At 42.5% G+C, this 17,550-nt stretch overlaps 1 protein-coding gene across 2 annotated transcripts in view; it reads right to left on the bottom strand.

Moving 5' to 3' along the window:
* Positions 1 to 17,550, bottom strand: part of LOC129822118 (serine/arginine repetitive matrix protein 3-like) — a 156,984-nt gene that overhangs the window by 28,642 nt on the left and 110,792 nt on the right. For both annotated transcript variants that reach the window (XM_055880081.1, XM_055880090.1), the window contains exons 3-4: positions 11,312 to 11,413; positions 347 to 463 (exon numbers count right to left, since the gene is read on the bottom strand). In XM_055880081.1, coding sequence (XP_055736056.1) covers positions 347 to 463; positions 11,312 to 11,413 — 219 coding nt within the window. The remainder of the gene's footprint in view (positions 1 to 346; positions 464 to 11,311; positions 11,414 to 17,550) is intronic.

Below are 17,550 nucleotides of genomic sequence, written 5' to 3'. Positions count from 1 at the left end.
TCGGACTCGTTGAAGAAAAAAACTTTGTCCAGTTCGAGGTGAGTTATCGCTGTTCTGATGTCCAGAAGTTATTGTCGGTCATAAGAGAAGGTAGCAGCAACATTATGTACAAAATAAGTTTAAAAAATAAGTTACAAACATGTGAAAAAACGAATAAGATATCACAGTTGTTTAGGAGCACGCAAAACGGCAGCCATCCCCTCCAAGACCATTCTCAGTTATTGGTCAGCGAGTGTGTGTGTGATTGTGTTTTTGTGTGTGTGCATGCGTGCGTACATGCAAATATAAATGTGTGTGTAGTATACATGTGTCTGTATGAGTGAGAATACGTGTGATTGTTCCATACCTATAACCGTCTTTATCGTAGTAGTCTCCATGCCAGTCTGCGTCCTCCTGGTAACCTTCAGCCAGGGCTGGGTCGGTCTGCTCCTCACCATGCTCTCCATGGACTATGTGTTTGATCCTACAGGGAAAACACAGGTCACAGGTCACTGGAAACAGCCAATGGGAGACCAGGGACCAGGAATTGGGTGTATGTGTGGTAAGAATGACAAGAACTGAGGAACACTGCAGCTCCATACGGCTCCGAAAATGAACCCTATTTTCTAAACATTCTGTGCTACAAAATCATTTGTTCGAACACAAATCTTTTACTTATCCGAGTCCAAATGTTCTTGTCGGAGCACAAATAAAATAACTAAAATCTGACCTTAAAATGTGACTGTTAACATCTCTCCATCTCACACCATCTCTCCCTCTCACACATACAGATGGCTGTGTTGCACTCCTACCCCCCCCCCACTAATCCCCCCATCCCTTTCCCTTCCTGGCCTGCACCATGTGCCCTCTGCTGATCCATCTCATCTGGCCAAGAACAGTACACCCACACAGAGAGAGGAGGGCACATGGAACACGTGCACGCATATGAGGGGTGATGAATGCCATAAATGAGCCATTGAACGTGTGAACGCGTGAACATTTTAAAAGATTACCATTCAACCAAGTTTATTTATAACAACAACGTGTTAACGTCTCATTAATTCAATTCCAAACAGCTGCCTTAAGGGAATTAACTCCACAGTATAAAATCCACTGTCCTAACTGGACCCCTGCATTGTTTATAATCTGTCAAGGTGGGGGTTATAATGCCTGCAAATAAACACAACATATTAACCACATTATAACATTGTTTATTGGGTCTACATTAATTAGGTAAATGTAAAAAAGTCATTGACCTGTCAATTCTTTCATGTTAGGCTATTACATAAGCTATACAGCGGGAACATATAGCAACATTCCATAACATTTAAGAGTTGAAACATGTTCGAATCATTCTTATTAATAATCCTGTCACAATTGTTTGTGTGTGAGGGGTTGAGGCAACAGGTAGCCTGGCGGTTAGAGCATTGGGACAGTAACTGAAAGGTCGCTGGTTTGAATACCTGAGCCGACAAGGTGAAAAATCAGTCAATGTGCCCTCGAGCAAGGCACTTAACCCTACTACTATGGCTGACCCTGTAAAACAACACATTTTCCTGCACCTATCCTGTGTATGTGACAATAAAACATGTTTCATCTTTTGCAATGAAGGGGGGAGGCGTTCCCTTTCGTAGCTCTGTTCGTTTGGGAGAGGAGGACAGCAAACCTTTTAATTGTCTGAGCACCACTGATCACAATAGTGTAGCGCATAACAGACAAATATTAAATAACCATATGCACACCTTAGAGATAGATGCATGCCCTGGTGTAATTTAGTTAGAGAGGTATGATAATTTTCAGCCTGAAATCTGAAGAGATTTCAAATCAGTGAAAACAAGAACTCCCTTGAAAGCTGAAGGAGATGCAGATGGAAATAGACATATATATTTGTAACATTTTTTATCTCAATTTCCATCTACGGACTAATCATACTCTCCTGCAACCCGCCTCACCCAATGTGGTATGTACCTGCTATTTGTTTATACTTTAGTACCGGAACCCCCTTCAGAAGATTGCCAGCTAACTAGCTACTAGCTAGTAGTCAGTTAGCCACTGCTAGCGGTCATCACCGTTAATTCGGACATCTGCCAGCCTCAGCCCGGTCAATTCCTGCCAGTCTGCACAGCGCGATTTCAACCCAGAGCATATCGGACTGCTTTTCTCTACCACATCTCCGGATTCCTACCACAAGCTCCTACCACAAGCTACCTTTACTCCGGATCATTGCAGCTATCTAGCTGCTATCCGAGTTGCTACTCCTGTCTAACGTCTCTGTCCCGAAGCAAGCACCAGTTAGCCTGGTGCTAGCCTCGAGCAAGGCCCATCTCCCGGCTAGGCGAAGAGAACCTTCAGACAATTCCTGGGCTTCAATACCTCTTTTGCCAATTGGCTTGTACCCTTTGCTGCCAACACGGAGCCCCGCCGATCCATCAAGACTGGTCTGCCGACGTAACCGTCTGAGGGGGTTTCAACAGGCTCTCCCGTTGCGACGTCCTCCTGAGGTCCATCTGCTAGCCTGCTAGCAGTCTGAATCGCCGTGCCTCCAGCTCGCCTAGCTACTCACTGGACCCTTTGATCACTTTGATCACACATGCCTTTCCCTAATGTCAATATGCCTTGTCTATTGCTGTTTTGGTTAGTCATTTTTGTCTTATTTCACTGTAGAGTCTCCAGCCCTGCTCAATATGTCTTAGCTAGCCCCTTTGTTCCACCCCCCACACATGCAGTGACCTCACCTGGCTTAAATGGTGCCTCTAGAGGCAAAACCTCTCTCATCGTCACTCAATGCCTAGGCTTACCTCCACTGTACTCACATCCTACCATAACATCATTGTGTGTACATTATGCCTTGAATCTATTCTTCAGAAATCTGTTCCTTTTACTCTCTGTTCCGAATGCACTAGACGACCAGTTCTTTTAGCCTTTAGCCGTACTCTTATCCTACTCCTCTGTTCCTCTGGTGATGTGCTAACAAACCTCCAAACGAGCTTCAACGCCATACAACACTCCTTCCGTGGCCTCCAACTGCTTTTGATGCTAGTAAAACTAAGTGCATGCTCTTCAACCGATTGCTGCCCGCACCCTCCCGCCCGACTAGCAACACTACTCTGGACGGTTCTGACCTAGAATATGTGGACAACTACAAATACCTAGGTGTCTGGTTAGACTGTAAACTCTCCTTCCAGAGTCACATTAAGCCTCTCCAATCCAAAATAAAATCTAGAATCGGCTTCCTATTTCGCAACAAAGCCCCCTTCACTCATGCTGCCAAACATACAACCATAAAACTGACTATCCTACCGATCGCAACATCCACCCGTAGCATGCGCTCCAGCAGGTATATTGCACTGGTCATCCCCAAAGCCAACACTTACTTTGGCCGCCTTTCCTTCCAGTTCTGACTGGAATGAATTGCAAAAATCTCTGAAGCTGGAGTCTTATATCTCCCTCTCTAACTTTAAGCATCAGCAGTTAGAGCAGCTTACCGATCACTGTACCTGCCAATCTGTAAATAGCACACCCAACTACCTCGTCCCCATATTATTACTTACCCTCTTGCTCTTTTGCACCCTAGTATATCTACGTGCACGTCATCATCTGCACATCTGTCACTCCAGTAATAATGCTAAATTGTAATTATTTCGCCTCTATGGCCTATTTATTGCCTACCTCTACATTTGCACACACTGTACATAGATTTTTCTATTTTTCTTTTATATTGTGTTATTGACTGTACGTTTGTTTATGTGTAACTCTGTGTTGTTGTTTTTTATCGCACTGCTTTGCTTTATCTTGGCCTGGTCGCAGTTGTAAATGAGAACTTGTTCTCAACTGGCCTACCTGGTTAAATAAAGGTGAAATAAAACAATTTGCTGAAATAAAAGAAATGTTCCATACACACAAAAAGCTTTCCATCTCTGTTAATGAGCATTTCTCCTTTGCCAAAATAGTCCCTCCACCTGACCTTGTGCTGGGTACAATAAAATGTGCCGTTTTGTCACACAACACAATGCCACAGATGTCTCAAGTTGAGGGAGCGTGCAATTGGCATGCTGACTGTAGCAATGTCCACCAGAGCTGTTGCCAGAGAATTTAATGTTAATTTCTCTACCATAAGCTGCCTCCAACGTCGTTTTAGCAAATTTGGCAGTACGTCCAACTGGCCTCCCAACCGCAGACCCAGTGTAACCACGCTAGCCCAGCCCAGACTGGCTGCACCCCTGCCCAGTCATGTAAAATCCATAGATTAGGGCCTGATGAATTTATTTAAATTGACTGGTTTCCATATATGAACTGTAACTCCGTAAAATCGTTGAAATTGTTGCAACTCCCCTCACGTGTTTGTGTAGGTCTTAATTGAAAGGAAACCCCAAAAACCCACAGACACTCTGCCCTCCTTGGAGTTTGACACCCCTGCCATAGGGGAACCATTTTAGGGTCTCTGAAGCAATGTGAATTTTGGCACTCCTTTAGTTTTTTGTCTAGTCTTAGTTATTTGACTAAAATAGTATTAGGTCTTAGTCACATTTTTGTCATTTGATTAATGATTTCATCTAGTTATTGTCTGTGGGCCATTTTAGTCAACTAAGGGCCTAATAATTTGTCACATTGCAGTCACATCACATTTGTATTACCTCATTAACCTACAGTAAAGATAAATCACTGACTTCCATGTGCACAGACATACATAGCCTTGCCCAACACCAAAATAATCTGCATTTCCTATTCTCTTTACAACAGCAAAAATATGACAAACATACGTATATAAGAGTATATTAGAATTCAGCCTACATAGATTTTGCAAATTACATACAAAACAGACAGACACAAGCAGAGAGAGAGAGAGAGAGAGAGAGAGAGAGAGAGAGAGAGAGAGAGAGAGAGAGAGAGAAAGAAAGAGAGAGAGAGAGAGAAATGTTCGTATCCTACCATCCCCTGAGCTCAGGCTGAAATCAATGGAGGAGCATGGTGGAACTGAAATACGAGGAACACTTGGCAGTAGGGATAAAGACTGTCACATGGTGGTGGTTATTGCATGTTCTGCAGAATCTGTGCGTGTTCTTCCTGGTCAGAATCACTAATGAGGAAGGCTTTTTGCTGAGGTCTGATCATGATTGGTCAATACAGAGCAGACATTATTGCCTATGGGAGCAGTAGCATTCTGATGGTCCTGCATGAAACAACAGACAAGCAAACTGCTACTACTGCACCCTGCTGCTCCTTATCCCCATGGAAACAACAGGAGGAAGTTATAAAGTCTCCAAGACACTAATTCAAAATGTGTGTGTGTGCTTCGGTCCTGTGTGGCTCAGTTGGTAGAGCATGGCACTTGCAACGCCAGGGTTGTGGGTTTGATTCTCACAGGGGATCAGTACGAACAAATATGAAAATGTACGCACTCACTACTGTAAGTCGCTCCGGATAAGAGCTTCTGCTAAATGACTAAAATGTGCGTCTGTGTGTGTGAGAAACAGTGAGAGTCAGTAAACTTGGCTCAAAGGAGCAAACTCTTTTGCTAATTGCTACCCTCCTGTCTCAATTTTCCACACCAAGGCTTTCCTGAGCTCTGAATGCCGCAGAAGGGAGAATTATGTCTATGCCTCAGGAACAGGGCCAAATTCATCTCTCTCTCTCTCTCTCTCTCTCTCTCTCTCTCAATCTCTCTTTCAGAATTGATGCATAGGCAAACGTCAGGTCACAGCCAAGGTGACAATGCATGCCAGAGAGAGACAGTCATTAGTCAGCCCTCTGTGATGATACGGGGCATCAGAAACATTCCACATCATTAGCTCTGAGATGGGACGACAGGACTGGAGAACCTGATCTGATAAGCCTATAAAATAGGAAGGGTGCTCAGTGATAACCTTCTGGCTATGCCCATATTCTATTTCAATTGATGTTTGGGGCATAGGGAAGGGGCAGAGGGAAATTTTTTACTGAAAATACACGTAGCGATATGAAGTGGGTTAGCATGTGTGAATTATATATATTATATACAGTATGTACAGTGGGGCAAAAAAGTATTTAGTCAGCCACCAATTGTGCAAGTTCTCCCACTTAAAAAGATGAGAGAGGCCTGTAATTTTCATTATAGGTACACTTCAACTATGACAGACAAAATGAGAAAAAAAAAAGCAGAACATCACATTGTAGGATTTTTAATGAATTTATTTGCAAATTATGGTGGAAAATAAGTATTTGGTCAATAACAAAAGTTTATCTCAATACTTTGTTATATACCCTTTGTTGGCAATGACAGAGGGCAAACATTTTCTGTAAGTCTTCACAAGGTTTTCACACACTGTTGCTGGTATTTTGGCCCATTCCTTCATGCAGATCTCAGAGCAGTGATGTTTTGGGGCTGTTGCTGGGCAACACGGACTTTCAACTCCCTCCAAAGATTTTCTATGGGGTTGAGATCTGGAGACTGGCTAGGCCACTCCAGGACCTTGAAATGCTTCTTAAAAAGCCACTCCTTCGTTGCCCGGGCGGTGTGTTTGGGATCATTGTCATGCTGAAAGACCCAGCCACATTTCATCTTCAATGCCCTTACTGATGGAAGGAGGTTTTCACTCAAAATCTCACGATACATGGCCCCATTCATTCTTTCCTTTACACGGATCAGTCCTCCTGGTCCTTTGCAGAAAAACAGCCCCAAAGCATGATGTTTCCACCCCCATGCTTCACAGTAGGTATGGTGTTCTTTGGATGCAACTCAGCATTCTTTGTCCTCCAAACACTACGAGTTGAGTTTTTACCAAAAAGTTCTATTTTGGTTTCATCTGACCATATGACATTCTCGCAATCTTCTTCTGGATCATCCAAATGCTCTCTAGCAAACTTCAGACGGGCCTGGACATGTACTGGCTTAAGCAGGGGGACACGTCTGGCACTGCAGGATTTGAGTCCCTGGCGGCGTAGTGTGTTACTGATGGTAGGCTTTGTTACTTTGGTCCCAGCTCTCTGCAGGTCATTCACTAGGTCCCCCCGTGTGGTTCTGGGATTTTTGCTCACCGTTCTTGTGATCATTTTGACCCCACGGGGTGAGATCTTGCGTGGAGCCCCAGATCGAGGGAGATTATCAGTGGTCTTGTATGTCTTCCATTTCCTAATAATTGCTCCCACAGTTGATTTCTTCAAACCAAGCTGCTTAACTATTGCAGATTCAGTCTTCCCGGCCTGGTGCAGGTCTACAATTTTGTTTCTGGTGTCCTTTGACAGCTCTTTGGTCTTGGCCATAGTGGAGTTTGGAGTGTGACTGTTTGAGGTTGTGGACAGCTGTCTTTTATACTGATAACAAGTTCAAACAGGTGCCATTAATACAGGTAACGAGTGGAGGACAGAGGAGCCTCTTAAAGAAGAAGTTACAGGTCTGTGAGAGCCAGAAATCTTGCTTGTTTGTAGGTGACCAAATACTTATTTTCCACCATAATTTGCAAATTAATTAATTAAAAATCCTACAATGTGAGTTTCTGGATTTTTTTTCTCATTTTGTCTGTCATAGTTGAAGTGTACCTATGATGAAAATTACAAGCCTCTCTCATCTTTTTAAGTGGGAGAACTTGCACAATTGGTGGCTGACTAAATACTTTTTTGCCCCACTGTATATATACAGTATATATATATATATATACAGTTGAAGTCGGAAGTTTACATACATCTTAGCCAAATACATTTAAACTCAGTTTTTCACAATTACTGACATTTATTCCTAGTAAAAATTCCCTGTCTTAGGTCAGTTAGGATCACCACTTGATTTTAAGACTGAAATGCCAGAATAATAGTAGAGAGAATGACTAATTTCAGCTTTTATTTATTTCATCACATTCCCAGTGGGTCAGAACTTTACATACACTCAATTCGTATTTGGTAGCATTGCCTTTAAATGGTTTAACTTTTTATGGCTGCAGGGGCAGTATTGAAAAGCTCTGATTAAAGGTGCCCATTTCAAACGGCCTCGTACTCAATTCTTGCTCGTACAATATGCATATTATTATTACTATTGGATAGAAAACACTCTCTAGTTTCTAAAACCATTTGAATTATATCTGTGAGTCAAACAGAACTCATTTGGCACAAACTTCCTGACCAGGAAGTGGAAAGTCTGAAATCAAGGCTATGTTCTTCTTCCTGCCTATAAATGGGCATGATACGTAAGAGTCTACGTGCACTTCATAGACCTTCCCCTGGATGTCAAGAGGCTGTGAGAGAAGAAATTTCGTGTTTATCTTGGTCTGAAGTGGAATACAGGCTCTTTGTATGACGTGTCCCTCATTTCCGGTACTCTCGGGAGCGCGAGGTGGACAGTGGGATTGCCTTCTGTTTAGCTGCCGTTATGGACGACTACTATCTCCGGCTTTGATTTTATTTGATACATGTGACCATATCATCGTAAAGTATGTTTTTTCAATATAGTTTAATCAGATTATTGAAATTTTTTCGATAGTTTTGCCGTGTTCCGTTCTCTGACTTTGTTGACGATGGAGAGATCCGTGCCACTTGGCTAGTGCGCGTGCTAAATCAAGAGGGAAAGTTGCCGTTCTAAATCCAAACAACGATTGTTCTGGACAAAGGACACATTGTCCAACATTCTGATGAAAGATCAGCAAAAGTAAGAAACATTTTATGATGCTATTTCATATATCTGTCGTACATGTGAACTAGTCGTGGGCGGCCAACGTTTGGGTACTCTAGCTATACCGAAGCTGCATATCGTAATGAAGTTATTTGTAGAATTCTAACACTGCGATTTCATTAAGAACTAATGGATCTATCATTTCCTATACAACATGTATTTTTTTGTTATGTTTATGAATAGCTATTTGGTCAGAATATGTGTGTCAGAAAAAGTGTCAGGAAAAATACGGACGTAGTGGGAAAAAGTAGCTAAGTTAGCACAATGTGTAACCATTGATTTCAGCTCTAAATATGCACATTTTCGAACAAAACATAAGTGTATGTATAACCTGATGTTATAGGACTGTCATCTGAGGAAGAAAATCAAGGTTAGTCAAAAATTATATATCTTTTGCTTGTTTGTTACGATCGCTTACTTTTGCTACTGGGAAATTGCTTGTGTTTTTGGCTATTGTGGTAAGCTAATATAACGCTATATTGTGTTTTCGCTGTAAAACACTTGATAAATCGGAAATATTGTCTGGAATCACAAGATGCCTGTCTTTCAATTGCTGTACACTATGTATTTTTCAGAAATGTTTTATGATGAGTATTTAGTTATTTGGCATTGGTGTCTGTAATTATTCTGTCTGCTTTCGGTGCAATTTCTGATTGTAGCTGCAATGTAAACTATGATTTATACCTGAAATATGCACATTTTTCGAACAAAACATAGATTTATTGAATAACATGTTATAAGACTGTCATCTGATGAAGTTGTTTGTTGGTTAGTTTGGTTGGTTCTTGGTTAGTTAGGTTGGTTGGCTTTGTGCAGGCTACCTGTGCTGTGAAAAATGTCTGTCCTTTTTGTATTTGGTGGTGAGCTAACATAAATATACGTGGTGTTTTCGCTGTAAAACATTTTAAAAATCGGACATGTTGGCTGGATTCACAAGATGTGTACCTTTCATATGCTGTATTGGACTTGTTAATGTGTGAAAGTTAAATATTTAAAATTTAAAAAAATTGAATTTCGCGCCCTGCACTTGAGCTGGCTGTTGTCATAAGTGTACCGACGTCGGGCTTGCAGCCATAAGAAGTTAACTTGAGTCAAACGTTTCGGGTAACCTTCCACAAGATTCCCACAATAAGTTGGGTGGATTTTGGACCATTCCTCCTGACAGAGCTGGTGTAAATGAGTCAGGTTTGTAGGCCTCCTTGCTCGCACACGCTTTTTCAGTTCTGCCCACAATGTGTTCCATAGGATTGAGGTCAGGGCTTTGTGATTGCCACTCCAATACCTTGACTTTGTTGTCCTTAAGCCATTTTGCCACAACTTTGGAAGTATGCTTGTGGTCATTGTCCATTTGGAAGACCCATTTGCAACCAAGCTTTAACTTCCTGACTTATGTCTTGAGATGTTGCTTCAATATATCCACATCATTTTCTTTCCTCATGATGCCATCTATGTTGTGAAGAGCACCAGTCCCTCCTGCAGCAAATCCCCCCCACAACATGATGCTGCCACCCCCATGCTTCACGGTTGGAATGGTGTTCTTCGGCTTGCAAGTCTCCCCCTTTTTCCTCCAAACATAACGATGGTCATTATGGCCAAACAGTTCTATTTTTGTTTCATCAGACCAGAGGACATTTCTCCAAAAAGTACAATCTTTGTCCCCATGTGCAGTTGCAAACCGTAGTCAGGCTTTTTTATGGCGGTTTTGGAGCAGTGGCTTCTTCCTTGCTGAGCGGCCTTTCAGGTTATGTCGATATAGGACTCGTTTTACTGTGGATATAGATACTTTTGTACCTGTTTCCTCCAGCATCTTCACAGGGTCCTTTGCTGTTGTTCTGGGATTGATTTGCACTTTTCGCACCAAAGTACGTTCATCTCCAGGAGACAGAACGCGTCTCCTTCCTGAGCGGTATGACGGCTGCGTGGTCCCATTGTGTTTATACTTTTGTATTATTGTTTGTACAGATGCACGTGGTACCTTCAGGCGTTTGGAAATTGCTCTCAAGGATGAATCAGACTTGTGGAGGTCTACCATTTTTTTCTGAGGTCTTTCTTTTGATTTTCCCATGATGTCAAGCAAAGAGGCATTGAGTTTGAAGGTAGGCCTTGAAATACATCCACAGGTACACCTTCAATTGACTCAAATGATGTCAATTAGCCAGAGGCTTCTAAAGCCATGACATAATTTTCTGGAATTTTCCAAGCTGTTTAAAGGCACAGTCAACTGAGTGTATGTAAACTTCTGACCCACTGGAATTGTGAAACAGTGAATTATAAGTGAAATAATCTGTCTGTAAACAATTGTTGGAAAAATTACTTGTGTCATGCACAAAGTAGATGTCCTAACCGACTTGCCAAAACTATAGTTTGTTAACAAGAAATTTGTAGAGTGGTTGAAAAACGAGTTTTAATGACTCCAACCTAAGTGTATGTAAACTTCCGACTTCAACTGTATATAAATTTTAACCTTTATTTTAGGCTAGTCAGTTAAGAACAAATTATTATTTAAAATGACGGCCTATACCGGCCAAACCCAGATGACGCTGGGTCAATTGTGCGCCGCCCTATGGGACTCCCAATCATGGCTGGTTGTGATACAGCCTGAAAGGAGGGAGAGAGACAGAAATAGAGACAGAGAGAGAAACAGATTAAGAGAGAAAGAGAGAGCAACAGAGCGATACGGAGGAGAGTGTGACTTACGGTGGGCGTGTGTGTGTTCCCTCTCTGGTGATTACCCCCTCTTTCTCCATCAGCATCTGTCTGAAGGTGCCGACCTTCTGCCTGATCTCCTCCTCAGAGTACCTACAGGAGAGAACACATACTCAGTGGGAGTAGACCAACAACACACTCAAGGCACACACAGAGACACACACAGTCGCAGGCCCACACGCAAGCACGCACACAGAATATGTTTAACTATCCTTGAGGGGACCTAAAATTGATTTCAACTCAAAATCCTATTTTCCCTAACCCTAAACCTAACCTGTAAGCTTAAAATAGCTTTTGTCCTCGTGGGGATGTGGGAAATGCCCCCCACGAGCGAGAATTTACCTTGTTTTACTATCCTTGTGAGGACTTCTGGTACCCATGAGGATATTAACACACACACACACACACACACACACACACACACACACACACACACACACACACACACACACACACACACACACACACTCACACTCACACTCACACTCACACTCACACTCACACTCACACACACGCACACACACAGTTGATTTACTCGGTGGAGCAGAGCAGACAGGGCAGGACTCAAAGATATATTTGCAAGGCAGTGAGGTGGAGTGATGGCTAACTGTCATGGCGAAGGCAAAATATGGGAACCACTAAGTCTTAGTGACTAAGACATGGTATAGACAGGAGATGGAGAATATAGCCAGGCACAGACAGCAACAGCATCACACACACACACGGCTAGTCATTTTCAATATCACACGTTTCCCGTCCTATCAGAGAGAGCAGCAAGGCTTATCGCCATCTGTCACAACGAGCGCTGGTGCGTGTGTAACGCCACGTCATCTCCAAACGGGGGGCATAAATGTACAGCTTGACCAGAAGGGGATAAGATGGCTGGCCAGAAACCATATGTAGTGGAATGTGTTTCCCTTAGTATGGCTTAATTGATACACGACACAACTTGGGAAAGGAAATGCAGGTGATTTGCTGTGCCAGCTCAACTTAAAATCTCCCTAGTCCTTCCTTCCGGCCCCTGTGTTTGTGTGTGTACACACATGTGAGAGAGAGATGATTGGCGGTGTGTGGGCATGCGTGCGTGTGGCGTGCGCGTGTGTCAGATGATTCACTTTGCTAGATCACCAATTCCCCAGAGTCATTCCTTGATGCCCCTTTCTACATGCCATGTTTTATTCTGACAGCAGAATTAGGGGTGGATCTCACTAGAAACGGCAGTGGTACACAACACATCAATACACTCAATCCTGTTAGCCAATTTCTCAACGTTATCAGCATTGGCTAGAATCCTGTGGGTCACCATCATGTGGGGGTGAAACTCATAGTAATTTAATAGGATCTCGGTGGTGAAACTCAGATTGACATATTAGTAATTTAATAGGATCTCTGTGGTGAAACTCATAGATTGACATATTAGGCATTTAATAGGATATCTGTGGTGAAACTCAGATTGACATATTAGTAATTTAATAGGATCTCTGTGGTAAAACTCATAGATTGACATATTAGTAATTTAATAGGATCTCTGTGGTGAAACTCAGATTGACATATTAGTAATTTAATAGGATCTCTGTGGTGAAACTCAGGTTAACATATTAGTAATTTAATTGGATCTCTGTGGTAAAACTCATAGATTGACATATTAGTAATTTAATAGGATCTCTGTGGTGAAACTCAGATTGACATATTAGTAATTTAATAGGATTGCTGTGGTGAAACTCAGATTGACATATTAGTAATTTAATAGGATCTCTGTGGTATATACGTATACTTTATGTTAGAAGAACCTGAGTGGGATAATTGCCTATTGAATGTATGTTTTGTGGCCAAGTTAACTAATGCAGTGCTAGATATACTGTATTTGTATGTGGGTGGAAAACAAGTAACAAACCCGTTCAGACATTACCACTGACAACCGCTCCAATGTCCACACACAGATTGTACAGTTCTGGATGGGAGTCATGACTCCCTGCCAGTTAGTTCTATTGGAGGACTGCCAGAAGAACACAGAGCACACAGCCTCTGAGAAGGAAAACTGTTCAGCGAGCATCACAGAGGAGCTATTTAGAACACAACTCAAGGTCAAATGCAGAGAGAGCTGTGGAAGGAATGAAGGACGACCGTCTGTATGATTCCTGTTGTTCAATATCTTGTATTTTAGTATTTGTCAATCTGCTACTTAGCATTTTACAACATGCTCTCTCTATCAGTTGTTTCAATGGCACTATCTTTCTCTGTAGGTGTAGCAAAAGCTCCTGAACTGAACACACTGCGGGAGATGTCCACTGGTGGTCGGTGCTGAAACACATTCAAAAGCTGCTGAACTGAACACACTGCGGGAGCTGTCCACTGGTGGTTGGTGCTGAAACACATTCCCACTCAGTAAAAGAGACTCTCTTTGTTCATTGCCAGTCAGTCACGGCACCAATCCCAGTAAATAGTGAAAATAATAGCAGTAGTCTGAACCAGACCAGAAAGCTGTGTAGGTGCTGTGTCCATTTATCCCAGAATTGCCCAGCGCTATCAGTACCGCGGCTAGGGACAGGAGATTAAGGTAGTGGTCTAGGGGGTCTGACAGTACAGAACAGAGACAGCCCAGTGTGACACCACCACTAGTCACTCCCTGCTCTACTCTAATCTCTGTGTGTGTGTGTGTGTGTGTGTGTGTGTGTGTGTGTGTGTGTGTGTGTGTGTGTGTGTGTGTGTGTGTGTGTGTGTGTGTGTGTGTGTGTGTGTGTGTGTGTGTGACACCACACCAGTCATTCCCTGCTCTATAGCAATCTCTAGTAATTTCTCAGCCTAGCAGGGCTTGTCAGCCACATCACAAACACAGCAGAGTGGCAAAGAACTCAACTCACTTTATATTTATATCTTTCCATGCATGAGGCCGGCCCCATCACCATACGTAATGTTACTTTACTGTGTTTGTGTGCATCACTGTAGTCACTAGACATATATACTATGTCTGGGTGTGGGTTCTACAGTGTGTTCTACCCTACCATGCCTTGACAGTGCTATAAAAAGAGGTGAAAAGCCTTCAAATAGAATAGGCTCGTATTGTGCACTAATGCTCTCACACACCAAAACAAAATGCTTGGCTTTAGGCGCTCTCCTTCCTTCACACTTCACTGTCCTGATGATAGCAGGCTGAGGTATATTAACGCTTGACACTCGCTCCGTTTACTGACAGCTCGTGTAAAGACATAAATAAGGTGTCAGACTCACAACCCGAAGCTATAAGAGCTCTGTGGAACGGATAGTTATAGTGTACTGTAATGTCCGCCTCCTCCTCCTCTCTTCTCCTATTCCTCCCCTTGTCTCCTCTTCCTCACCCTCCTGGCTCCTCCTCCTCCACCGTTTTGTGATGGAAAATGTTATGTTTGTGCTTTTCTAATAACCAATTTCTGATTGAACGAATCCTCACCATCAGTATCTGCAATTTGGCAGTACGCACAGAACCTTGTTTTGAGAATGAAAGGATATCTCCGTTTCAAGGTCTCGAGAGAAGAAGCCTTGTGAGGTATTGGTCGGTCACATGCATGAACCAAACTTTAATGATGAATTAATGACGAATAAGCTAAATCATGCAAATATAACTTGTCTGTGTAAGCAGTATATAAGAGAACTAACGGGACTGCCCTGGTGGAGCTCACTTCAGACTGGTACTTTATGCATCTAAGTTTGACTGTGACCTCTCAAGCTTGCTGTTACTATACACTGATTCATTTAAGATTGACATCAAGTGTCCCTGTTTAGAATATACACGACAGTCTCCTCCCTCTCTGGACTCCTCTCACATGGTTTTGTGGCGCAGCCAAGCCTAAAGTCAGACACCTCCATTCTCCCCGTTTGGTCTACTCTGCGGGATGGTCTGAGGGGATTGGCTAACCATGGGCAGTGGGCGTACGCTTAACGGTGCGTGTAACGGCTGTGGTTTTACAACAACACCGGGGTTGAGGTTGATGTGCTGTGGGGCTAGAGTATACCTGTGGATCTACTGACCAGAAGATGTTTGTTTGAGATTCCAGGCCTCTCTGCAGAGGTTATGCATTTTGATTATCTATTTTCTCTCTTCATTTCAGACAGAAATGTAACAGTATTTCTTCTGTCCCTCTCCTCGCCCCAACATGGGATCGAAACAGGAACCCCCTACACAGATCAACAACAGTCGACTTTGAATCATCGTTACCTATCGCTCCACAAAAACCGCAACTCTCGCAGAGCAAGAGAAACAACTACTTCAAGGTCTCAGAGTGAGTGACATCACTGATTGAAATGCCACTAGCGCGCACCGCAAACTATCCAGCCATTTCACACCGGTTACACAAAGATCAATCAAAATGTTATTTGTCACGTGCGCCGAATACAACAGGTGTAGACTTTACTGTGAAATGCTGTCGAGCCCTTTCCCAACAATGCAGAGTCAAAAATAAAGAAAGAAACAGGAAAATACGATTTTTGGGGGGGAAATGGTAACAAAATAAAATAACAATAACGAGGCTATATACAAGGAGTACCGGTGCCAAGTCAATGTGCAGGGGTATACCTCTTTTCTAAAAAAGGGCGATCTAAATGTATTCATGGTAAACTAGAGCCTATTCACAGACCAATAGCTACTGGGAATTATTCCTTATTCAGTTCCGTAACACAACAAAATCTGTCCTTTCTGGGTCTCTCAGATGCAAGATTGCTTTTTTAGTTGCATTAGAGTGGTAAAAATCTATTCTAAACTCAAAATCAATGTGCATAAATGGTGATGTATTGAGTTTTTTTTCAGGGGCTATTAGTGGACTAGCAGCCAAACTTCACATCTCTGATTCTGTCTGTTAATTAGTGCTGTTGTGCCTGAAGTATCTGCCTTGAAGGCCTGTTTACACACACACACACACACACACACACACACACACACACACACACACACACACACACACACACACACACACACACACACACACACACACACCTGTTTAAATTAATGTTAAACTGAGTGTGGATTGTGTGTGTGTGTGTGCGAGTGTGTGTGTGTCCATACAGTAGAGAACAGAGAGTCAGCAGCGATAGATACGCTAGATGAGTTGAGGGCCAATTTTGCCAGCCCCATTGCCCTCAACATACACAGTCACGGTGACTGACTGGGGCATACAGTATATCAGACAGACTGACTCCCTGTTCCTGTCCCGCCAGCCCAGCCCTGACAAATCACCTCAATTAAACAGCCTGATTGAAATAATTAGACAGAAGCTAGAGAGAGAGAAAGAGTCTCCATTAGCTAGAGGCTCAGGGAAATCAAATTCAAAATGCTTTAATGGCATGAATGCCAAGGTCAGTGTTGTCAAAGCGAAGTGATACACATAAAAAAAAAATCTAGAGCTGTGTTCGAATACTCATACTAACCGCAGTAACCATACTATTTGTGATGTCAGTTGAGTATTATAGTATGCTTATTGGTCATAGTATGGATATAGTATGCCAGAAGTTCCCCGATGTTGTACAAAATTCGACAAAATATGAAGTATACACGTAGAGGACACTATTTCCATACTTTAAGGTCCATAATGCAATTCTTCAGGAAATGGGCATGGCTTCACATCGTTTCCAGATTTGAAGAAAATGGTGGAAAATATGCAGTTGAAGTACAACGAGAGCGGATACAAATTCATTACTTTAACTAATTATGACAAATGTTAAGAATGTTGAGCAATGTAATAAAGTAATGACTTTTAAAATAAGTTACCTTATACCTTATAGTGCCTGACAATTTGTTAGCTACGCTGTCCTTACGAACCACACAGCGTATCATTACAGCAGTATATACCGGTATGTCGTTAGCTAGCTACCTAACATTAGTTGGCTACTTATACATCAAACTTTCCAGTATAATAACTATAGGCTAACTAACTAACTACCCACCCAACATTTATTGACTTGACTATTCCCGTTATTCTCAGCTTAGCTAAATGGTATAGACATTGTGCATTCTCAATGGACATTCGGGTGCTTTTGTAAATTCGCTCTGGCTATCTACTCCGATTTCAGATTTCAGAGGACTCGTCTAAGTGTACCAGAGAGCAGAATAATGAATTTACGTGAGCTCACCACCCGTTGAATATGGCCGGTGTCAGTAAACGTCGGCAGAAAAGCGTAATTCAATTGTTGCAAGCAGCACAGTTACAGTCACCAACGCTCTGGATAACATGAGAACAGCCTAACCAGCTCTGCGAGGGCGA

This window comes from Salvelinus fontinalis, chromosome 2 (genome assembly GCF_029448725.1).
Source record: "Salvelinus fontinalis isolate EN_2023a chromosome 2, ASM2944872v1, whole genome shotgun sequence".
Taxonomy (NCBI): Eukaryota; Metazoa; Chordata; class Actinopteri; order Salmoniformes; family Salmonidae; genus Salvelinus; species Salvelinus fontinalis.
The sequence above is the reverse complement of the archived record's forward strand: the minus strand, read 5'-3'. Positions and strand labels throughout refer to the sequence as shown.